At 44.3% G+C, this 24,959-nt stretch overlaps 1 protein-coding gene across 1 annotated transcript in view; it reads left to right on the top strand.

Moving 5' to 3' along the window:
• GLUD1 (glutamate dehydrogenase 1) overlaps positions 1 to 24,959 on the top strand; it is a 140,832-nt gene that overhangs the window by 87,982 nt on the left and 27,891 nt on the right. Inside the window, exons 7-9 of the mRNA XM_085607853.1 lie at positions 2,876 to 3,013; positions 11,787 to 11,924; positions 16,242 to 16,322. Of these exons, the coding sequence (XP_085463979.1) occupies positions 2,876 to 3,013; positions 11,787 to 11,924; positions 16,242 to 16,322 (357 nt within the window). The remainder of the gene's footprint in view (positions 1 to 2,875; positions 3,014 to 11,786; positions 11,925 to 16,241; positions 16,323 to 24,959) is intronic.

The following is a 24,959-nucleotide window of genomic DNA, read 5'->3' as shown; positions in this document are numbered from 1 at the left end:
TTTATCCTTTCTTTGTGTTGGGGCTTTAATGTTCATGATGTGTTTTTTCTGATACAGACTCTAACTTGGGTGCCTTAGAAAATGTAATTTCAGGAGGGAACATGTTGACAATGCGCAACTCCACAAGAGATCTGTCGTTCTGACCAGCTGAATCGTAGCTGGCCCCCCCTCGGGTTTAGTCTGAGTCCAGGCTACATATTTCATCCCAAATGATAGGGAGGGTATTGAGCCCCTAACTTGGGGGTCTTGGGAATTCATGTGCGGAGGAGACACTTCCTAAGTGTGCGGGGTATTCTTTCTAGCTACCTGACTAACAGCCTGTTCCCAAATCGATTTTATCTTCTCGTTTTTGCTTAATTTGTAAAACAATGAGTGCCAGACCAATGTTTTACTCCGAATCCCATGGCCAGCCCTAAAAATGCTGCTGCTGAATACCAAGGCTGTGTGGTCTTGATTGCACCTCATTCCTCTTTCATCCACCACCAGAAACTCCCTGCCCCTTTTACTCCCTCCTACGGGGTAATTTTCATTCCTGCTTTCCCACTTTGCCACTCTTTTTTTCTGTCTTTTCTCCTCTTGTGTTTTCTCTCTTGCTCTTTTGAGGAACTATAAGGCCGGGCCCCAAAAATGAGTGCTGGTGGGCGCCACCTGCAACCTCCCGCTCAAATGGAGCACTGGATGGTATGCCTTCAACTTGAAGAGTTTAGACCAGTTTGTGAGCAGGATCCCAAACAGAACAGTTCAACTATGATGCACTTATTCCCTCTCCCCTCTATTCCCCCCCCCCCCCCCCCCCCTTAAAAAATAAATTTATGTGGTCATGTAAAGCGCTACAATGCCCTTGGCCAAAGTTTGCGCTGTATATAACTGCAAAAAAAAAAAATACTGGTGGAGTTATGCAGACATGACGAGTCTGGGGCGGTTTGGGGTAGGAGGCAGGTCTTTATGGAGCTGTGTTCCCCATTTGTGAAATCTTTGAGTTCTCCAGGATTGGGGTTGTTATGGCGCCAGCCAGTGCCCATTGCTGAAATGAGTTTTCTGCCTCTGCTCCTACTTCTATTGCTATTTTAGAACATGGCAAATCTGCGTTTTCATGACCTGCTAATCGGAAAACCTGTTTCCAAAAAACAGGCAATTGATTCTTGTGCAACGTGGCGAAACCCTTAAGCCCGGATTTATACGTTCACTGAAACCTGTAAAAAAATATTCATCTGTGTTGGGCCTATTGGGGAATGGTTTAGCAGTTAAAGATAGGGTGTTTCAGACTGTATGCATGAAAGTGGCCCTTTTTGGACATGGTTGTCCCAGCTTTTTGCCTGGTACATGTCATTTCGACTGAAAGGTCCCTAGTGCCAGAACTCTTTCCCTAAACTGTACAATTGTTCCCCCAACCGGAGTTGGTGAATACAGCTGTATTGGAGTCCTTTAGTGCAGCTTATTGTGACCATATTGCTGTGTTTAGCTCATCTTGGCAAGATCACCTGATACACCTTGGCAAGGCCCTTGTTGAGGCTCCGAGAAGTGCAGGCCTCACTATCAAGGCAAGCAAATGCCAGAGAGGGCAGTTCACAGTTTACTTGGGCCACCTTATAGGTGGAGGCCAAGTTCTACCCTTACATGTCAAGGGCCAGCCTATTCTGGACTAGGTAGCTCAAGTCAGGGCCTTCCTTGACTTGATTGGGTTCTACAGGAGGTTTGTAAGGTAGTATGGGTCCATTGTGGACCCCTCTCACAGATCTAACCTCCAAGAAGATGCCCAAAAATGTAAACTGGACAGAGGGCTAACAAAAGGCTTTTGACAGGCTCCCATTCTAAAAGTTCCAGATTATGCCAAACGGTTCACAGTGCAGATAGATGCCTCAACATGGGATAGGAGTGGTCGTATCGCAAATTAGTGATGGCCATGACCAACATGTTGCTTTCATTAGCAGGAGGTTGCTCTCCAGAGAGCAGTGTTGGAATGCCATTGAGAGGGAAGCCTTTGCTGTGGTTTGGTCCCTGCAGAAGATTAGGCCATACTTGATTGGCTCTCACTTTCTTGTTCAAACTGATCACAGGCCTCCCAGATGGCTAATGCAAATAAAAGGTGAAAACCTCAAACTGTGAAGGTGGTCCCTATTCTCTACAGGGAACATAGCCACAGTTAATCATTACTAGAATCCAGGGACCCACCGTGCAATGTTATTGGAATCTGGGGCCCCCGTCCTAAGTAATTTCGATGATTTGAACTGCTAAACAATACACAAAAATATGGAAACAAGTATTCTTCAAACCGATATGCAAATGAATAAATATTTTACTTAATTCAGTAACCATTATAAAAACTATCCTAATTTTAATAGGAAGGTTGGGGCTTTTCTAAATTTAATTAGGGCCACCAATTGTCCAAACTGTTTTCTTTTTGATGCACTTGCACTGCTCCCATGAATCAATTTGAGGATACCAACTCTGGTTTTAGCGTCCAATTTCAAATTACTTCGCATTTACAGAACATTGTAAAATTTTCATTTTTACATTTTGTACTTCTATATGTACGTGTGAGAAATAGATTTATTTAATACTTTAAGTAACATTAACAAGTTAATAATTTTCCAACCAGTTGCGGAACCCCTGAGTAGGTGTCTGGACCACTGGTTAAGAACTGCTGCTTTAGAATGAATGCTGTAAATCGCTACCTATTTTGCATTGCTTGTGGCCCTAATATATTTTTTATTTTGGCTGTGATCATACTTGTACTGAGAAAATTCTGCTATATTCACTAGAATAATTATAAACGCACAAATACGGTTTTCTCAATAAACCATTGTTGCTTTCATGCTATTTAACTGTTGTATACTCGTGGAAAGTCTAGCTTTTCATTTTGCTGTTTTAACAGGGATTTGGTAATGTCGGCCTGCATTCAATGAGGTACCTCCACCGCTTCGGTGCAAAGTGTATTGGAATTGGGGAGATTGATGGCACTATTTGGAACCCTGATGGAATTGACCCCAAGGAGCTTGAAGATTACAAATTGGTATGTTGGGTGCACGGTTTGCTAGATTGCAAATGACCAGTGGAGTGGCTCGGGACTCATTCTTTAACCTGTTTCACTGGTTATGGAGACTATGCATGGCAAGGTTCTGCAGATTTCCCTCCCTGTATTTTGTCTAAAAGTATTTACAAGCTGTGTACACTGCTAATAAGGGAAACTCTTCCTGCTTAGTGTATTGGGGTTCATACCAGGTAAGGAGCAGACTGACCTTTTTAATGTCTTGAACTCTGGCATATTCACCCACCCTCAAAAAATTGGGAGTAACCAGTACTCAGACCTGTACTCAAACTTTCAACCTTTACTGGCTTTGCAGTCCAAATTAGTGGCATTAAAATGTCACTGCACCAGGGGCTCTGCTGCTATACGGTCTAATCTGCAGTGGGCGTTAAGGCGAAAAAATAACAGTTTAGTTTTTCTGTTGCAAAGGATAGGATTGATCACATAAAATACCTGTGGTTTAAAGATGAAAGGAATATTTGTCCTTTTTTAACCCTCTTAAAAATGCTTTCATCAGCTATTGAAATCACATTTACTATCTAAAATATCATTTAACTCCCTTGAAAAGTAGAGTCAAATGCGTCCTCTTCAAAATCTAATACAGAACCATGATACTATGGCTGGCCTGGATGAAGCGCTAAATTAACCTAACCATCTATTTATTCCAATTCCATTGCATGTTTACCACTACTTGAACCTCTCCTTTAAAAATAAAAAATACACAGCTTGGTACTGTGTACTGAGCATACACCTTTAGAAGAGATTCTTGCTGCAAAAAAGAAAGTTACATGCCTTTAGCAGTAGTTTATGATAAATGCATCTTCCCGCTGATTTTTCAACGTATGAATTGTCCTTCCACGTGTCAGAATGATCCTCTAAAGCTTTTCCCCAGCAACAGCAATCTAGCATCGCCAGGTGGAGCCATATGATTTCGGCTGTGACTCCGCCTCTGCTGGGACGGCTCCCGATTATGAATATTAGGCAGTGGCGTAGCTAGACACTTTTCTGCCTGTGGCAGTCCCTGCCTTTACCTGCCCTGCGGCAGCCGCATGGAAGAGTGGGGGGGCGCATGCTGTACATTCCCACATTTGCTACGCCACTGATATTAGGCGCCAACTAGTGCATTGGCATCAGTTCCTGTTTTTCCATGCCTCATGAATATGTGGGTCCTGAGTGCTTGCTCATCGACTACATTCCTCAGCATTAGACAACATCTAGGGCAAATTTCTCTTCCAAAACTTTCAGGTTTCAAGCCTTGTTACAAATCCCACAAGATATCTCTTTCAGATCTACCCGACGGTTGCATGTGATGCCTCAGATCGGAGCGCAATTCCAATGGCATTTGTTTCTTTTGCCTTCTTGCATTCAAAGGTCATCAGAGAGGGAGGCCAACTTGTTTTAGCTAATGCTTAAGTGATCTTCACCCACCTGTGAGAACAAACTTTCAAAAGATCTTCCACATAAAAAAAATATATACTTTGTTTTTAAACGGCACCATGGGAACGAGAGATGGTCTTCCTTGAAGAAACGACCCAGCTCCCTGTTCCCAATGAAGACTTTTAAAAAAATGAACCCAGAGTTTCCAGGTCCATTGGATAGCCCTGTGTAGTTCAAGGCTTGTTGGATCTGTTTTTGATGGCCCCACTACCTTGGAGTCTCCCCTCTCTCATGGGCAAACACGTTCCCGCAGGCTTGGCAGTTCTGGACAGATGACTCCTGACATGGCATCTCCAGACTCTGGCACCTAAAAAGCTGTAGCCTACCACGACAATGTCCCCTTTGAAGTCTGAGCCTCCTTTAACACCCATGTAAATACCACCCACGAAGTGTACTACAGCACTCCTTTAGAAGCCACTGAGGTTTGAAGAAACTGCTTTGCAGAGGAAAATGTTAAAGCAAACTTTGTCTTCCCTTTGCAGAGCATCTCTGTGAAGCTCATAGATGTGCAGCGATGTCGATATTTTGCTAGAACTCCGTAGCCCTCGCAATGCATGGTAAACATTATGGCTGTACAGAGGATGACTATTCGGAGGCTGATAACCTCTTTCAGTAAAAATACCGATACTGGCTTATATCTGGACTTAAAGTATGAGTCACCTGAACATTTAACCATAAGGGAGCAACCCTTACCTGTATGTTGACCCCAGGGGTGTGGAAATTTCAAAAAAATCTACTTGGCCAGGGGACAAAATGTTACACAAATCTACTTGTCCTGGGAAGGTAACTGCTTGCCCCACCTACTCCATAAATCACTATGGTAGGTCTGCACGGAGAGACCCTGCACTGCAATCAGTGCAACATACTGTGCAATATATATTTCAAGTGCAAGTCCAATTATGCAGTGCATGGTCATGCACTCTTAAATGCAACTCTTCTGGCTGGCTGTACAGCATGTGTGCAGATGTCAGTGTGCACTGCACTCAATTATCAACTATTTTGCATGTAACACATTTTTATATGTAGAGAAATAGTACCTAGGGGCAGAGGGCAGACTGCATTTCTTGAAGTGTTTTTGGCACAGTCCAGACTGTCGAAATATGAACCTCTAGGACAGAAGGGTGTTCTCCATCATAGGGCCAACTCATAGCTGTCCAGCTTCAAAAATCCTCAGATGTGATGCGCTGATAAACGTGTGGATGGGAATAACTGCACTTCTTGGAAGAGCTTATGAAGGTTCATGGGGCAGAAAATCATGTAGCAGATACCCTATGGTTCACTGAGGCAGCATCCACAAGTACAAATACACAAGAGGCAGGTGTGATGTTATTATATTATGGTGCACTCACTGCTACATCTCCACATTCTTCTCCCACACAAAGAGCATATGCAGCACTGACAGTAGCTGTACAGGGTTCTCTCTTGCAATTAGTAATGGCTGCAGCAGAGTAAGCTTCCCTAACATGAAGAGGTGCTGCGCAGATCAGCAATGGGTGTTCAAGTTTGTCTCCTTCAGGTATGTAGGACATGTAGCAGTCACGCAGCTGAAAAGCAAGTGTTAGTCTCACAGCGAAGGTAAGGAGTGTTAAGTTGAAAAGACAATAAATCTAGAAGTGGAAAGCTGAGCATCATTGAGACGGGGACTAGTGAGTAACTGCAACCACTCAACATTTCATGTCACACCCATGGCAGCAAGTCCCGAATACTGTATTCAAAGAGCAGTGGGAGTGCAGCGGTGGTAGCAGGCCCAGTGTACAAGGCTGGAGAAGGTGCTGTCTGCTCAGTGGTTGAAGTGCATTAAAAAAAAATATGGGAAGTGTGATGCTGAACGAAATGGGGGAGGCAAGGGGAGTGAATCTGGGGGTAGGGTAAAACAAAATACTTTCTAACTTTTTGTGGTCTTTTACCTTCAGGTAACTACATGTATAATAATGGGCAGCTTTCATTGAAATTAAAGTTATGTTGATCAGTGGGAAATGCGGTATCAGACATTATGAAACCTCTATTAGTTCATGCACTGACCAAACCATGAACATTTAGCACAGCAGGCAGGAATCTCGGACAGACCATCCTAAACACAGGCACCCTCATGTGCAGACTGCATATGCATCCCTATGCACGGGTGGCTGTGCAAGTTTTGCTGCAGATTTCTGATGCTAGCCACAGGCAGCCGTCTTGCAGGTCACTGAACTCCACCAGAGACAACGTCAAACTGTCAAAGAGCTGGGTCAACCCTTGACTACCTGGGGTAGAGGTGGAGGCTGTGAGGTGCCTCGCCACTGGGTCTCTGATGAAAAAGGTTGTGGTCACCGGAGGTGGAAGGGGTGGGTTCTGCTCACATGCAATGAAACAGCTCTGTATCCGCGGGTCTGTCTTGGAGGCTTTGATGCACCTAGTAGTGACACAGTGAACCAGTGACAATGTGGGGTTATGACCCTGAAAACCCCCAAAAATCATTTCTGTAGTCAGAATAAAAAATAATGTGGAGGGGCAAGTGCAGGCATCGAGAGGGATTTTGGGCTGGGCATGAGGTTCTGGGGCGACAATAGGGGGTAGAACAGGCTAAACATTCTTCATGTACCTCTAATGTAACCAAGCATTGAGGGCTCTTTGCCTAAATAGAGCTTGAGAAAATCTGATCACAGGCAAACTGTGCCACTTTCTGATTACAGCCTCCATTACTGATAGAAGGACAGTTAAGGATGTCGAAAGTCTGCTGCAGTGATATGTTTGGAACCTACGTGCCATAGATAGATATGAGTATGGTAGTTTGGTGGGCTTTTGAACCTGCTACCACATACAAGGTAAAAAGAGACCTGCAGCACCCCTGCTCCGATTCCACTGGGTTAGATCAGCAGGCTGAGTTTTTCTTCAGTGATCTGTTTGCAATCTGCCCGTCTCAGGCTCCAAAGCCAGTATGCTAGTTTGAAGGTTTGATGTGAGAGAGAGACCGAGTGAGAGAGAGACTCGACAGAGTGAGAGAGAGAGACAGAGTGACACTAGTGAGCATGTATTGGTGCAAGGAGGTGTGGAGTTGTTGGTATCTTTATTGCATGTTTATTAGTTGATATATAACTTAACTCCCTGGAGCAACAGGAAGGATTAAAGAGAACATTTTTATAACCGCAGGAACACTCTAACTTGAGGTACTTTAGCAAAAAACAAATTGTGTGCGTGGAGTCTGTGAAGAGGTTGCGAGGACTAGTGGTTAGTCGGGCATTACTAGGTTTTGCACTCATGTGCAGTTCGTGTTGATATTTTTCAGTTAGTTTATGACACACACATTCTGAGCAGCAGGGAGCAAGAGAGGGTCGTTTGAGAGCTGAATATAACTAAGGTGTGCAGATTACAAGACTGAAAGGAGTAAATTTCACTATGACAAAGTACTGGAATTCGGCTGCTGCAAGGCGATTAGTGACTCAGAGCTCATGGACACGCTACTACAGAGTGCTGGGGTGTCTCTTGCAAACGCTGCATGGCTCCTGTGCAAGCCAACATGCAGGACATTCTGTCCCAGGGGAGTGTTAGGGGTAATTGGCCAATTTTCTATTCTATAAATTCCACCAGTTCCGTTGTAGCTTGTAAATACACAATAGTTACAACTGACGTTAGAGCACTAGTGGGAAATGCTTTTCTTTGTTGTCTCCTGGAAGAAAGCAGACAATGTGTGCCCCCGAACGCGCATCATGTAATGTGCCAGGCGTCCTCTGATTGAACTGATGTGGTTTGACCCCTACAGTTAAACTGCAAGTAATGAGCTGCGAGAAACATCTTAGGAGGGGGTTTGGGGAGAAAGAGACAGGGCCGAGAGGCGCTTGCAGCACATGGCTGCACGAAGCAGTCACGATCCAAGCAGTTATTTAATAATGTTGTTACACAGGCACATGTTCTGAAAAATAGCAGAAAAATAAGGCGAAGGAGAGAGAACGAGACTAATACTATTAACTCGTGTCACATTGTGTGCAATGTGAGGCGCATATTATATTAGCCAACCAATGAATGAGTGTCCGATTCGGGACACTGGAATTTCTCTTTGTCTTTACATATATTATGTAACAGCACACAGCAGCTCACTGTTCACCACCTCGATTCTCATCCGGGCAAAAAGTAGCCGACTTCGATCAGGCATTTTGCAGGTAACGTATAGCAGTTTCTGTTGCACTCTTATTAAAGGAAATTAATACAATTCACATTTCCGCCCACCACTTTTAATATTCACCAGCTTTCACAGGCAATATGCGGTAAAACAAACAGATTGCTCGTTTGCTCTAATGCAACGGATTGCAGGAATTTTAAACGTTTACGCCCCAGTACAATTCTTTAACACCACATTTAGTATAATATGAGTCGCTGCATAGTTGAGCTCCACTTAAAAAGCAGTCCGCTCCAAACCCCAAGTTAGCGCGCTCTGTTTTCTCTTGTGGAATCTGAACAGGGCACTCGGTAATGCCGTTATTTTTACTTCAATCCGCTGAGCTCTCAGCAGGATGTGTGCATTGCCTCTTCCCTTCGCGATCAGCAAGATAAAGTTAACTGTATTTCTACCCCCCGTATGCCGCAAGCTCACTTGGCTTTAGCCTGTAAACATTAATGCCCCCCTGCCTCCTCACCCCAGTTTCGGGTCGCGCCACCATCAGCGAGATATTTGTGGTAGCCTCCTGTGTTAAAACGTCCACCCCATTGATCGGCAAGACACCCGATTGCTGAGATTGCCGCTTGTTGAGACTGAAGTTTCAGTCCCGCAGCCAATCACTGGCTAGAGCCCAGCCATGGGCTGCTAGCCAATCAGAGGCCTCAAAATCGTTTGCAGCTCCCTGCCAGCCTTTCTGATTGGCTGTGAGACCCAGAGTGTCCACAGCCTGTATCATGTACGCGATTTAATGTCTAGTTGTCCGTAGGACAAAATAGACATTACATCTTCTTGCCCGAGGTAAAAATCAACATGGTTCGGGCGTCGGGCGATATGATTTCCCCACCCCTGCAGCCTACAGTACATAAAGTAGCTCAAGCTTTAGAACTGACCCTGCTCTTAGTGTAGGTGAAGTCTGAGATCTAGCAGTCCTCTTTCTCAGTTGCAGAGCCCTTGCTCAATTTCATGAAACCCCCTTAGATAGTCATGGTTGCCCTTTTCAGACATGGCCATTAACAAACTGTCAGGTCTCATTGGCCTGCTCCAGGTTATTTCCACTTTTTTGTCCTCTCACCTGTCACTAGAATGTCTGGTTGCCCAAATATATTTTTGAAGCAGAACACAAAAGCTTACAGAGCCTCCTCATAGGGAATCAAAGGCACATGACGCTGTAGGCTGTAAACTTTTCCTTTTGGCAGCCTGACCCTTTGCACTGCTTATGCCACCTGCCTTTTGGGTTTGTGGGTTCATACCTTGAGGGAATTGGCAAAGCTTAACCATGATAAGCTAGCTACACCACATGAAAAAGCAGTTTACAGACTTGGTCAGTGACTTATTGGATGTATCCAAACAGAGGAACCTGGACTCAGTGGACACTGTTGCTCAATCTCTGGGCACAGCTTATACAATGCACTGGCATATGGAGAATGCTTTCCACTGGATTCACTGGCTATGACCAAGCCACACTCCTGGATGCCCCCATCGATTGCAGACTCCTGGAGCGCATCAAAAACAGAAGAACTGCAACTATGTGTTGTACTTTACCTTCCTAGTGCAACAGTCCCACCAACAATATAGGCAGTTTTGTGGCTACTCCATTATGGCGCAGTCTCTGTAGAGACCAATATTCTCAGTCTGTACAGAACTCCCCAGCAGCATAGTGATTCTTCTGGGGCAAGTGTGGAACTTAGATGCAGTCTCCTCAATCCTCTTTGCATATTGGTCCTTTTCAGAAAAAGGAGTCATGGGTGTTTCTGAAAAAGGTGGCATGTGTTAATATTCCCATTAGTCCTTGTTCCTCTAAAAGGATGGAGGTCTTACACCCTTTCCTGGATCTTTACTTTCTCAACTTATTCATTTAATAGGACCAGTTCAAAATATGTCCTGAGCTGAGTCTTACAGGACTTGTATGTGGGAGACTGGTTGGAATCCTTAGATCTTCAGGACGGAGAATTTTGTTTCTTCCAATTCGTCTGCTCCGTAGTCTCTACCTGAAGTTCATGGCAGTATCCCAGTAGATTTGGTGGATGATCTAGTATTGTAATATTTTGGACACTCGGCTCTTTACTTCCCTTTCCACTCCTATGCAGAACAGAGGGCTGTATCGGTTCCATAATCCGATACTACTGCCCTGTACCCAGATGCTGTTGTTGAACGTTTGGAGATTAGGCTCTTAGTCCATCGAACTGCAAAGATAGGAAGGCCTAAGTTCATTCACTGGTGCGATTGGGAAAGTATTCATCCCTTAAAGTCTTGCCTTTCAGGAATCTTGTCCCTTTGCACACTGTTGTGATTACCATTGACCGGTTTTCTTAAAGGTTTGCTTAACAGGTTTCCTCCCGCTAGGTTTATTGTGCCTCAGTGGGATTTGAGTTGATGAAACACTTAAACTTACTTACACTTAATGGATGATGTCATCAGTGATGTCACTGACCATGTCATGAGTGATGTAATATGTGAGGTCATAAGTAGCACGTTACGGGGGCATGAGTTATAGTTAGCTTAGGCAACTATAACTGCTGAATTTCAATGGTGTTGTATGAGTGAAACCTGACCCTAACTATACCGACCCTGCAACCTTTGGTTATATATCTATAGATAGCACGTCCTACCCTTGGTGAGGCCGCCTTGACCAACTTGCTGAAAACCAATACACTTGATATTATTTGTAAGGTTTGTTTTACACATTGCCATAGTTATTCACCCATGTGTATTTAATTGATTTGCTAATGTAGCATCCACTCGTGCATTTATTAACTTTGCCAGGCTTATTCTTCACTCTGCCACAACTTGCACCACGACTATGAAAAGATCTTTGAAGCATCTGCTTTACTCCTAAAATGAATTGATTTTAAGCAACTTATTTTTGGCCAAATTAAGTGAACATGCTTCTGAATAAAGGAGACCTAAACTTCCTGGGCTGATTGCAAATCAGATGTTGCTCTCCTAAGCCTATGTTGCAAAATCCTTTGGTCAGTAAATACATTTTTCATACTCTACCCTCTTGTGAACTTGTATTCAGAACTGCATATCCAAAACGTATCTGCATACACTGAACAGGGAGTCCATTTGTTTTGATGAATTTTGCATATTGCTTTACTGCATTTATGGTGCAACTGAATGCTCCACAGTAGTTTAGATATTGATTAAAATCGAACTCCAATAATCCGGTATTATTTTCTCCTGTTCTAGCAACATGGAACGATTGTGGGCTTCCCCAAAGCTCGGCCGTATGAAGGCAACATCCTAGAAGCAGACTGCGATATCTTGATTCCTGCTGCCAGTGAAAAGCAACTGACAAAGGCTAATGCACATAGGATCAAAGCGAAGGTGTGGGTCATAGATGGTCAACTTTGACTTTATTGCCCTTTTTGCTTCAGAAATCGTTCATTTTGTATAAAAAAATCTACAAAGTTTAAGTTGGGTATTTATTATATGGCTGTTTAAAGGTAAGCTAATGTACTATATTGTGTGGAATTTGAAATGTGTGTTTTTTTTTTTGTTTTTTGTTTAACTAAAATGTGTTTGAATTAATTTGCTCTCTAATCCACTTTCATGCTTTGGTGATCACACATGTCCCTGTGTTCCCCAGAACATACTAAAACTCTTGATGTTACGGGTCCCCTTATTTAAGCCACATGCAAATCCACAGACCCGACGTTAACCTCACAGGATAACACATCAGTTGTCAAACTGTCTGGAGGCATAGCAAAAATAAAGGGAAGCATGCACTTTCAATACAGTATGCCATTGTGGTTATTAAAAAAAGAGCAATTAGTTGGATTGCTAATGATATCAAGTAACCACACTGGGAGACTAGTACAGGTATGTTATATTTCTTCCTTTCTCCACACTTGTGGGATGTCCTAAGCTTCAGCTGTGGCATGGAAACATCATTTCAATTGTCGAGTGGCGCTTGGGGAGCAAGGCATGTGTGTTCTGCCACATCTCCATCCATTAATTCCTATGGAGGTGATTTGGCATGGCTTCACGGTAAACCGTTCTTGATTAGAATTGTTCTCTTACTCCTTACAGCAAAAACCCCTTGCCTCTTTCTTCCCTGTCTGAACCTGGGCTGCTGATGAGGTTCAGCCAAATGCAGCATGTTTCAAAGCTCCTCCTCTAGAGCTTATTCCCTCTTGTTGGCCTTTTGAGACCCAAGCAGCAATGGTCTGAGTCCGACCTTAGATTCTTTTCCCATGACACCATTTCATCCAGGGCAATTTCAAATCCGGCTTAGGCCGGCTGCATTTATATTTGATTCTATTTAACATTGAGTATTTAGTAGAATATAGAACAGGCCGTGCCCACCTAAGGTCATTAGTCCCTTATTTTATAGACCCATACACCATTTAAATTGTTTGCATCATTCATTTCGAGCCACCTGGGATAAGCCCTTCAGATTGCAAGCAATCTGAACTACTTCACTTCACACTTAATATTGGAGAGCATTGTAGGTGCCTGCACAGCAGCCAGTCGGTGTCCTATTGAGGTGCTAATGTGTTCAGTGTCCTGGTGTTTATACCAGTGATTCTTCACTGCATAATTCAACCTCCTCCTCCTACTTAAATAGTTTGTTTTGCGCTATTCATCTAAATTTACCATTACACCTCAAATGTACTGGGCAAGCAAGTTAGTATTGTGATGTTGGTTGAACATTATCATACTGTAGTTCCCTTTGTTAGGCTCTCAATGCTATTCATTTGGGTTCTATTCATAAATCTAGGTCCGCCACATTGGCGCTTGCCAAATAAACTTGCTAAGACTTTGATGATACTTAGCCACTCTTGGCAAATATGACCATCTGACCGGGTACTAGCTGGAGTTCTTTGAAAGAGCCATTGATCACCTAACACCTGCAAATCCTGCTTCTTATGCAGGGTTTCCACCACTTTCTTGCTCAGTTCCTCCTACATGAGTTTTGGAAATTGTGATAGACTAATATCCACCACTCAAATTACTTTCATATTTCACTATACTAATTCACCACTAATCCTTTATGGGTTCCGGAGTATCGTGCTACTCGCTGAAAAAAAACGCATGAACACCGCATCAGGGGTAACAAGCGCTATATAAATGCAAACCTTTTTCCCTCTTCTATCCCTCCGCTTTCCTTCTGAATCCAAATAACTGACTAACCTATCCACCACTCAAATTACTTTCATATTTCCCTATACTAATTCAACACTAATCCTTTACGGGTTCCGGAGTATCGTGCTACTCGCCAAAAAAGCTTTCGACTCCTCGTCAGGGGTAGTAAGCACTATATAAATACATTTACAATACAATACATGTCCCATTGCTTGCAGCAAACCAAAGATTAATTTCAGTAGCTGTTACCTTTTTTGGCACTGGATGGGTCTGTGCAGCTTATTATCGTGAAAGTTGGGCATTTGGTCAAAAGGTGGATTGGGTGTACTTTAGTGGTCCATTAAGGCTACGGCCTCATGCATGTGTACCATGTCACTGCAACAGCTTGCGTTTTGTAATTCATGGCATTTGTGATTATATTTGTAAATAGATTATTTTATCCCAAAGCATGAAAATTGACAAAAAGAACGCTCCTGTCTTACTTTCCTCAAATTAGACCCTTTTAAACTCTTTACCTCTCCTGTACCATTGAGCAATGCAATTTTGTCAGAGGATTGTAGCAGATCACAAATTGCTCTGGGATATGCTTAATGACACCATGTGGCCTGTCAAAAAAGGATACGCTCAAATAATATAAAATCATATCGCTGAGTCATTGACAGAGATCAATTCCTTTCAAGCATCTGTTGATGAGTTTTCTTCCATTTCATACCTTTTCGAGTATTTTGTGTTAAAATCGATGCTACCTGTAAACACGGTCTGTTTTTTCTTGCGTGTTTTCAAAGGTCAAGCCAAGGTTTCAGTTTGTTGCATCCCTTTCCTCCGCCCAGTGATCCAGTGACAGTGGGGTCTTTGATGCAGAAGTCATTTAATCCCATAATTCTTCCTGGTCTGCCATTTTGCTTTGGTCAGTTGGTTGCAGGAGCTTATTTTAGACATTAGGTGGACCTTTCCACCAAATCTTATTTTAAAGGTCCCAATGGAAATTCCTCCAACACCAGGAAATAAACCATCAGTTTAGTTTGTGTAGCCTCTGCCTCATTGAACCCTAGGATAAACTTTGTAATCTTGACATTTCAATTGCTTATTTGTAAAGGGTGTCTTTTTATTATGATTTTTTAAATCGCTTGTGGTTTGTGGCAGTTAACCACAGTATAGCCAAAACCACTACCGCCAAATTAATAGTGCTATTCTCGGTCTTAATAGTTTTGTAGTTTTCCTTTGCTGGGGAGTCTTTGGTCATATTCCACTAGAACTGAAGCTTCAACATTAGCTTTTCAATGGCAACCTCCACTTGTAGAACTCTGCGAATCAGCCATGTACTATATGCATACATTATCCTGCTTCATAGTCTCCTGTCCAAATGAGGCATTGCATTCGGTGGAAATGCAAGATAAGTATTCACTAGATTTTATTTCGGTTCCACAAGACCCACCAGACAAACCTCAATCAACATTCCTGTGTCTTAGTTGTAGTTCTTTTCTACATTCTATTTATTTCAGCATGTTCCTGTGGATCCTATTCCTATGATATGTATGTTATCGCATGTTTAGGTTCCTTGTAGGTAGCTTCTGTTTTGCTGTGCTGGAGTTTCTGTGGCTCTGGTGAGTGTTGAATAAGCTTCCATAATAGATCTATGAACGCTGCCATAATCGCGTACGAAACGACAATGAATGATTACAGAGTAAGGTACTTATAATGGTCCTCTAGTCTCATGCATGGAGCAACATACAGGTATTGCAGGCTCCAAGCATCGAAGCCTCAGACGACTTTAAGCCGCAGCACCTTTTCAGAGCAGGTGAAAGGCTCTGGTCTGCTGAAAGAAAGGTTCCCTACCAAATTGCAAAGGTGATAGGGTAACGATTAAAGCGAACTACTAAAAGCAAACTCATCCTGTAGATAATTGCTTTCTGTATGCATTTTGAAATTTACTTTGGGGGCCTCTGAAGTCTTGGTGGTAAAGTCAAGTAATATCTATAAATTTTTACTGTTCCCTGCCAATTGTTTCAGGCATTCTCCTGCCTGCTGAAGGTTTTTTCTTTAAAAGACTTACATTTTGTTTTCCATGTTGCGTTCTTAAGGCTTGTGATATCTCTCAGTTCTGGGGTGCAAGATGTGAGTAGGCACAGGGTTTTGTTAGTAAGCACCCTTTCTTATTCACTTTTGTAGAGTGAGTGATAAAATCAAAATCTGCAATAATTTCAGGGGTAAACACAACAAATAATTCACAAACAACGTAGATCCTTAATCTATGCAACACATTGGCAAAACTTGTTCTCTTGTGAAGGTATTCAACCCATACTAATCCATGTAGAATACTGTCCCTGATGTCAGGAACGATTGGAGTTGATACTATTTGATAGGGGGAAGGTATTTTAAGCTTGTGGTTTTCATAGTTTGCCATTGCTCAATTAATGTTTCTGACGCACTGTTTTTGGGCACTTCTTATAGTTTTTTCAATAGTCTCCTGTGGATGAAGATTTGGTTGCAAGAATTCATTGAAGACCTTTGTTAACGACAAGCATTGCTTAACTATAGTTCTTCACTTGGTTTTAGATTATTGCTGAAGGTGCCAATGGACCAACAACCCCAGAAGCTGACAAAATCTTCCTGGAGCGAAATATCATGGTCATTCCAGTAAGTATCAAATCGAACTCTGTTTTGTCAGCATGACTAGTTTTAAGGAAAGTTCAGTCTTCAGAATATGCCGTTTGTTCTTCTCTTTGCTGTTTAGTGGGTGTTTCCACTAAATTTGTTTTTAGCAGACCTTTTCCTGCTATCTGCTACTCTCCTCCGTTAACCACACTTGATGAATATTCAAGGTCTGACAATTGGTGGCTAATAGTTTTGTCTGCAAGAGTGTGAAATTTGTCAACTGTATCAAAGTACCAAACCATTGTAGTGTCAGGACTGCACTATTTTATGGTCGCTGTGGCCATGCATCATTGTCTGTATCCAGGAATGTGCTGCATACAAATTGCTTCTATGTTGAATGATTAGGTAAGAATATAAAATGTCCTAGATATTGTGAAGGAAAGTTTCAATTCTATTAAGGACACAGAGGTGGGAATTATGCTTAACTCTTTCAATTTGTTCTCTCAGCAGCCTTATCAAAACACATTTTAGTCAGACTACAAATCCCATGAGGCTTTGCAGCAATTTAACATGACCACCATAGACTGAGTCCTATATATCCAACATTAAGGAAAAGTACTTCTCTTTCTTCGAGCAAGACATCAAGAACTCTGCTTTTCTGTTAGATTTCTTGTTTCTGTTCCGATCCTAAGGAAGAACAAGATACCCAGAGTAAATTCCCAAATCAACCGTCCTGTCCAAGACCAATCATCAACACTGGTAAGGCGGAAGACATCCATAATCAGCCAGCCTTATGCAAGACATGGCAACAAATATTTATTTGAACAAAGTAGTGCATGAGAGCCTTTGTTTAGAGTAAACACGCCTAAAATATACTTATCCAACACCGAAGACTTCTCGGAATACAGGGAGGGTAGTAGATTGTATCCAGTCGGGAGGGATAATTCTTGCCTCTGTGTCCTTAATAGATTTCAAACTTTCCTTCACGATAGCTAGTACATTTTATATTCTATGTCTGGACCAGAGGCTCAGATTATGCTAGTTTAAAGCTGGTTGACAACCAGAGAAGCCCTTCCAGTGATTGGTTTTCTGATTCTACTTTTAAGACCTTTTAGTTTAATCCAATCGGCTGCCCTGAGAATATCCTCCAGACTGCTCCCCAAGGAGACCGCCTTTGAAGCCATAGCTCCCCTAGTAGAGTGGGCCCCGAAGGAGAACATATCAATACCTGCTTCTTGTACGACCCATCTCACCTAACAGGGGATAGTTGTCGCCCATGTTCCTCAGTAATAGTAAGAGCCTTAATTAATGGTTTTCCGAAGAGACCTCCATTCGCCAGCGGCCCGGCTTCTGTGGAGGCCTATTCACCCAATCTGGGTTAAATTTTAATCAATAAGGACCTTCTGTGCTCCATCAACAAGGCATAGTTGCTATTGCCTAAAAAAGCATAGGGCCTGTTCAGCCCAGCCTGACAAAATAGTAGAGTCGAGCATATGACCCAACCCCTTAGCATCTTCAGCCATATTCAAGATTTTAGTAAGTTGTCTCAAAACATCCAAGACCTTATCCTGATAGGATTTTCAGGAACGGGCCAGACCCTTCTTAGTGTCTTTGATGAATTTAGTAACACATGTTGCCATTCTGGCATTGATGTCTGTGGTACTTGCCACTTTATTAGCCAAGGATAGTCTGGGGCCCTCAGACGCCCAAGACCTTCTGATACATGGGCTTTCTAATGCAGCTGGCCCCATAGTGCCCCACTTTGGACGCTGGAACCTAGTCCGCGGAGTGGGGTGGTAAATCTCCTCCGGGTTCAACGAGCCCAGCACCCTCAGGAGTTCCTTTTTGCCTTTGTCCTCCAGTCTGGATCTTTTGGTACCGCCGTCTGGTCTCCAGGGTCTGCTCGGACCTTGTTTGTCGCCCAAGTCCTCATCTGGGGTATCTGAATCTTCCCTGGCATGCTCATCTGTTCCTGATGGGACCAGTTATTATCTTCAAAGGTATACCCTTGCCAATCCTCCTGTGGCTCCCGTGTGTCCAGGCGCCTGTTAAGGAAGTTCTGGCGGAGCTGTTCAAAGGCGTCAGAAGAATTAGGGGTCTGTCTAACATTGGTGTTAATTCTGGCCTTGTTTTTAACCTTTGGGGCCCCACTGTTGTCAATAGGATGCTCAAGCCTCCAGTCTTTCCCTGACTGGGGTAATAAACTGCCTCTCACCGTCAGTTCGATGATCTGTTTATTGGGTTCCAGAGCCGAAGAGACAGCCCTCTCTAGGGCATCCACTAGGTCCTTATGAATAGGGAGGCGCATTTGCTCCCCAATTGACTCTCCGTGCTCGTCAAAAACACATGCCATGGCTGATCGTTTGTGTCAAAAGGCTGTGTTGTGTCCAAATAATTATTCCAAGGACCACACTTACCACTGGCCCGCAATATTATGCAAAAAGGAGCAGTTGGCAACGTGGAAGGTTCAAACGTTTATTAGCCACCACAGAACTCTATATAGAGGAGCCTCGTCGATCCTCACCCATCAGGTGCGCCGAGGAAGACTGCTGGCTCCTTGACAGTAACACACTTTTATACATTATCAGTACAGCATACAAAACCTTATATGTGGAAAAGTACCAGTTAGTCCTGGCGCCCCTAATGAGCTCATGCCTATTTCTAGTTTCGGTTACACATACAAAGGGTTACTATCTTTACAGAGAAGGTCGAAAGGGTGACTCCCTTCTCGTCCCAGGTCTAGAGGAATTTGCCTGATACTCCCTTTTAGCAGATGTGACCTTGCTTCTCAGCAACTCAGCCTGTCTCCTAATTAAATGCAAGGAAAGGGGGAAGCAGAGGGTGTGCGGAAAAGACCACGTGACTCCCAAGTGAGAGAGAGCCGCAATCCAAGATGGAGGCGGTTCGGTTTCTCGGCCCTTTTTGTCGTACTAAACATAATCGGGGATTTCGAACCGTTTAATACACCATAACTAGTCAAACTATCATTAGATATACTGCGCTAATCATATCGTAGTGCCTTGAATACCTCAGAACGGCCCTTTTAGCGCAGCATAGCTAATAACTGGGTCAGTCTTCGAAAATACCCTCATCGATCTGCATTAAGTCATGCGTCTCCTTCTGAGCCCGCTGGGTATCTATTCTGGTTTGGGCGGGCTTGGGCCTAGGGATGGATCGGCGAACTTGAGTAGCACAATATGCACAGCAAGCAGGCCCGCACTGTAGACAAAGACAGCAGGTGAAAATGAACCCCACTATTCCTAAAAGAATCATAAATAACTTCCATCCCCAGGTGGTCACCAAATCCCAAAACCACCCGGACAAAGACCAAGTACCAGTCTCGGTGTGAATTTCAGAGGCTAGCCGATGCAGTTTCTGAATGGCTAAATGGACAGAAGGGGCGGAGTCAGGTATATATACACAACAGGAGCTGCCGATGACTCTACAAGCTCCTCCGCGATCAGCTAGGATAACCTCTAAAACAAGACTATTTTGGAGGGTCACAAGCCGGGTCGCCTGGAGCTCCACTGTGATATTAGTTAATATTCCTGCAGTAGTATTAACCACCCCTTCTACCACTCTAGATAGCCTCCTGACTTCTTTACTATTGAGGATGGGTCCCCATATGGGCAACGCCCCTTTTATGATATCAACGAAGTGTTGGGCTGGAGTGTCAGTCTGGTCAGTGGCATCATTACTGGCGGCTTCGGCTTTTAGGCTCCGCCGATTTAAGGAAGGAGATTTGTGATAATCAGAAGGAGCTATGTAGACCGGTGGGTAAAGAAAAGATAAGTAACATCGACCTGCCCATCCTCTGGGTAGCCAAGTGTATGCGTTTTCTCCGCACACAAAATAAACATTGGGAGGGGTGAGTGTTGGGGGACTACTGAAAGTCTGTAGTTTATAAGTGTAATTACATCTACTATAACCTACGGATAAATGTCCAGTACCCTGCACGCAGAAGGAGGAGGACGTATTCAATGCCGGGACCGGAATGATTTTCTCATCTGAGACATTTCGCTCCTGGAAATACTTGAAATACTCAGTAAAGTTAAAAGTCATGAAATCCAACACTTCATCCCTCAACCAGGTATCATTTTCATGATCAGTGTATACGTTCATACAGGCAGTAGGATCAAGGGTACCATCCGTCCCCTCCGCATTAGGAGTAAAACCTTGGTGTGTCTCTATATAGGCTAGAATCAAAGCATAATCCTTCTCTGAGAATCGACGTTCATCTATAGTGCAGTGTTCATATAGCATGGATAACATTTTGAACCAGGCTTCACAACTACCTAGATAAGACAAGGGCATTGATATGAACAAATCTTGCTTATGCATCACTGACGGGAGAAGACCACAGACCCAACAATCAGTAACATTTGTGGAACTATGAGTCTGGTGTAGCATCTCAATGAAGGCATTATGTACATATGTCTGTCGGTGTCTCTCCTTATGAGGGGCAAAAGTCTGGAAATGATGTTCCTTAGGAGCAGGGGTAGACACTATCAAGGTGTGCACAGGATGGCGAAACTCTAGATATATAAACAAACCTAAGCATAGTACAAATGATACAATCAATATAGAAATAAAAACAATTTTAACACGCAAGCTCCATGAGGAGAACATTGGCAAATGCGGGGGAATGGTACGGGGTACTATGGGGCGCCCTTCTTCAGGGACAAAACGAGCAAAAGGGTACATTTTCTCACTAAAAGTCCAATATAATCTCGGGAAAAAGGGCTACAAGCAGTCCGACCTGCCGGAGGGTGCTTCTTTCCTGTGTCCGTATAGAGCCTCACAGGCAGACTCCTATTGTTCAGAGAAACCAAAAAGTAAAAGATAAAAACTTCTCGCGTTGGGGTCGCACTTGACGCAACCCTTGTTGAAAGGAAACTCCACCTGGGCCCCCACCAACCGACCAATGTCTCTATCTTCGTTCTGAACAGAGCTTTACTGAAAGTTCCATGCTCTCAACGAGTTCAGTCCAGTGTTCTACCAATCCTCAGGTCTTTTGCCGAGGCCTCCAACTTCACTCGCCAAGGCTAGACCTGGTATTCCCTATTTCCGGGGCCGCAGGTGATATCTATCCCGACCAGGGGTTTCAGGATTCACAAACAAAATGGGCACAGTGGGGTCAGACGAGGAGCTGGGCTCCCGACCAGATGCCTCGCTTTGAGCAATTGGGTGGCCGCAAAAAGGGGCTTCCAGGCTCACAGCACTCTCCCCTCGCCCGTCAACCTCTCTGCGGGTGTCCAGGGAAAGTCGTTCTCTAGTGCTGGGTTCGCCCTGAGTTGGCAGGCCTTCCTCCTGGTCAAGCTGCTCCCTTGGCAATGGGAGGGGAACTCGCTTAAGATGGGAGATATGGATCCAGCGCTGCTTCCCCTCGACTTTCACCGCCGTTCGCGTTGCCAGGAGCACCTGGTACGGTCGGGACCAGCGCGGATCCAAACTCGATTTTCGTTGGTAGTTTCGAACTAAGACCCACTGTCCAGGTTCCACGCTGTGTCCAGGACCCTCCGGCAGGGGCTGCAGTACGGCAGATATCTGTTGATGAATGGAATGGAGATCTTTAGTCAAAGCATACAAATAGTCAGTCAACATAGGATGGTCGATGTCCCTGAAGGATTTGGGCCGGGGTACTCCCCACACGTTGGCAGGTCTGCCAAAAATTACTTCATAAGGGGAGATACCGCTCCGGGAATGGGGAGTAGTTCTTACGGACAACAGGGCCAGGGGCAGGAGATCAGGCCATTTTAATCCTGTCGTGTCCTGAAGTTTAGCCAGTTTCAATTTCAGAATCCCATTATATTTCTCAACCAGACCCGCTGACTGAGGATGTCGGGCTGCAACTTCTGCTGGATGGACAGACCCTTGCATACATACTTAACTAAGTTAGCATTAAAATGTGTCCCGTTGTCACTCCAAATCACCCGTGGCAACCCATATCGAGGGAAAAACTCTTTTACCAGAGCTTTCGCGGTTGCCAGGGCAGTATTTTCCTTTGTGGGATACGCCTCCACCCATTTACTAAAAGTACAAATCACCACCAGCACGTATTTCAAATTGTTAACTCGCTCTAGTTGGATGTAATCCATTTGGAGTACTTCAAAGGGCAGGGTGGGTGGCGCAAAATTACCCGCCAAGACGGGAATGCTAACCCCAGGATTATGCTGGAGACAAATCATGCAATGCTGAACCAAGTTCCTAGCTGTCCTATGGATATTAACATTATACCAGACAGGATCCAATGTGGCACAGATGCCCTGAACCCCTACATGTGAAGGTCCGTGCGCCATAGTTACTACTGCATTTACAAATGCGTTTGGCAGGAACCATCTACACCTCTCTGACAAGTCAGTCCAACATCCATTCTCATCAAGCCTCCCCACCTGTTCTTGCCAGTATGTCAGTTCTTCCGGGGTCACCTCCTTTTGTAGCTCTTTCACACTGTCTATGGTGTTGTTAAAAACCCCTGCTTCTATCATTCTTGTCACTACAAACATGGAAGTGGTGTCAGACTGGGCTGTTTCTTTGGCGATTCTATCCGCAAAGAAATTTCCCCTCCCTACATCATCAACTATAACCTTGTGTGCACTGCATTTGACTATGGCCAAGGTTTTAGGCAATGTTAATGCAGCTAGTAATCGGTCAACTAATGGTCCATTCTTTATTTTTTCGCCATGAGATGTCAAGAACCCTCTTTCCGCCCATAACCTCCCGAAGCTATGTGCTACACCGAACGCATATTGGCTATCGGTGTAGACATTTAGCCTCAAGCCTTTCCCCAACTCGCAGGCCCTAAATAATGCAACCAATTCGGCCGCCTGGGCCGACCGGTATGGTATCTTTGCTGCCTTGACTACCGTTTGCAGGGTAGTGATCGCATAAGCCGCAGCTGTCGTACCATCCGGTAATCTAAAACAGGACCCATCAACATACAATTCTCCTTGGGCATCAGATAGTGGGGTGTCAGTTAGATCTATCCGGCCCTTGGTTTCTTCTTCAGTTCGAAAGATACAATCATGTATGTCTTGTCCACCATCTCCCGAAGGGAGGGGTAACAACGTGGCAGGGTTCAAATTAACACATCGTTTGATCGTTATATGAGGTGCAAACAGGGTCAATTCGTACCCTGTAAGACGCGCACTAGTTAAGTGCTGCGTCTGTGTCCTGTTTAATAATACGTCCACAGCATGAGGCACCATCACTGTCAGATCCGTATTCAGGACTAGCCCTTCCGATTGTCTGATCACTACGGCCACTGCCGCTGCAGCCCTCAGACAACTGGGAAGTGCTCTGGCGACATTGTCCAGAACCGCCGAGAAATATGCACAAGGCCTTTGCTTACCACCAAAGTCTTGTGTCAACACTGAAAGAGAACAACCGTCCACCTCATGCACGTAGAGCACAAAAGGTTTCTGGTAGTCAGGGGTGCCAAGCACAGGAGCAGAGCAAAGAGCAGTTTTCAGAGCGGAAAAGGCAGTCTGGCATTCATCGGTCCAAGGTAAAGGCTCATGCACATCCTTCGTAGTTAGATACAGGAAAGGTTTAGTCAAGAGAGAATAGTTAGCAATCCATTGGCGACAGTAGGAGGTTATACCAAGCAAAGCGCGGACATCACGTTGCGTGCGTTAGTTATGGTTGCGATGCGCTCAGAAGTCAACCGTCTTCCCTCCTTCGACAGGAGATGACCGAGATAGGTCACCTCCGGTCGACAATATTGAAATTTAGAGAGCGACACCTTGTTACCATGAGTGGCCAAATGCCGTAGCAGGGTAACCGTGGCATCGCGGCAACCATGTTCTGTATCAGAGGCCACAAGGAGGTCGTCAACATACTGCAATAGGACATTACCTGGCGGCAATTGTAAAGAATCCAATACTCTTTTTAGGGCTTGGCTGTAGATACTAGGGCTTTCTGTATACCCCTGGGGGGCGCGACAGAATCTAAAGCTGCGGCCCCCCAATGAGAAACCGAACAAATGTCTGCTATCTGGATGTATGGGAATACTAAAGAAAGCATTCTTCAAATCAATCACCGAGAAAAATGTTGCAGTGGGAGGAATCATGGTCAAAATGGAATTAATCTCTGGTACCACCGGATATTGGGGTACCACAATCTTGTTAATCTCTCGCAAATCAATCACAAATCGGTAGGTATCAGCATAATCAGGGGACTGGGGTACGGGGGCTCGTTTAAGAATCGGAAGAATTGGACTGTTGCAGATATTGGAAGTCGTTTCCTCCACCACCCCGGTTCTAATCAAATCAGAAATAATGGCCAGTAAAGCGCATTCTCCTGCGGGGGCTATTTTGTACTGTGGGATCCTCGGCAATTTGGCATTCTGTTTCAGGGTGATGGACACCGTGGGAATTTGTAGGAATCCTACGTCAGTGTCCCCCAGGGCCCAAAGATCCCTCGGGAGTTTTGCAAGCTCAGGAGGTAGTGAGTCCGTTTTTGAAAAACATTGAATGGAGGGGATAGAGGTATTCCGAATGGTCAGGTAAACTCCATCGGGGGAGCAATAGATGCGGGCATGCAATCTTTTTAATATATCCATACCCAGGAGATTTTCCCCACACTGGGAGGTGAGGAGGAAAGGCGATTCTATCGTAACCGGTCCCAGAGTAAGGGAAAGTGGCTTAGAAATGGGGCTCACCACCGGAGTTCCAGAGA

The sequence above is a fragment of the Triturus cristatus genome, chromosome 1_2 (assembly GCF_964204655.1).
Source record: "Triturus cristatus chromosome 1_2, aTriCri1.1, whole genome shotgun sequence".
NCBI classification, from domain to species: Eukaryota; Metazoa; Chordata; class Amphibia; order Caudata; family Salamandridae; genus Triturus; species Triturus cristatus.
This window is presented reverse-complemented; position numbering and strand designations above follow the sequence as displayed.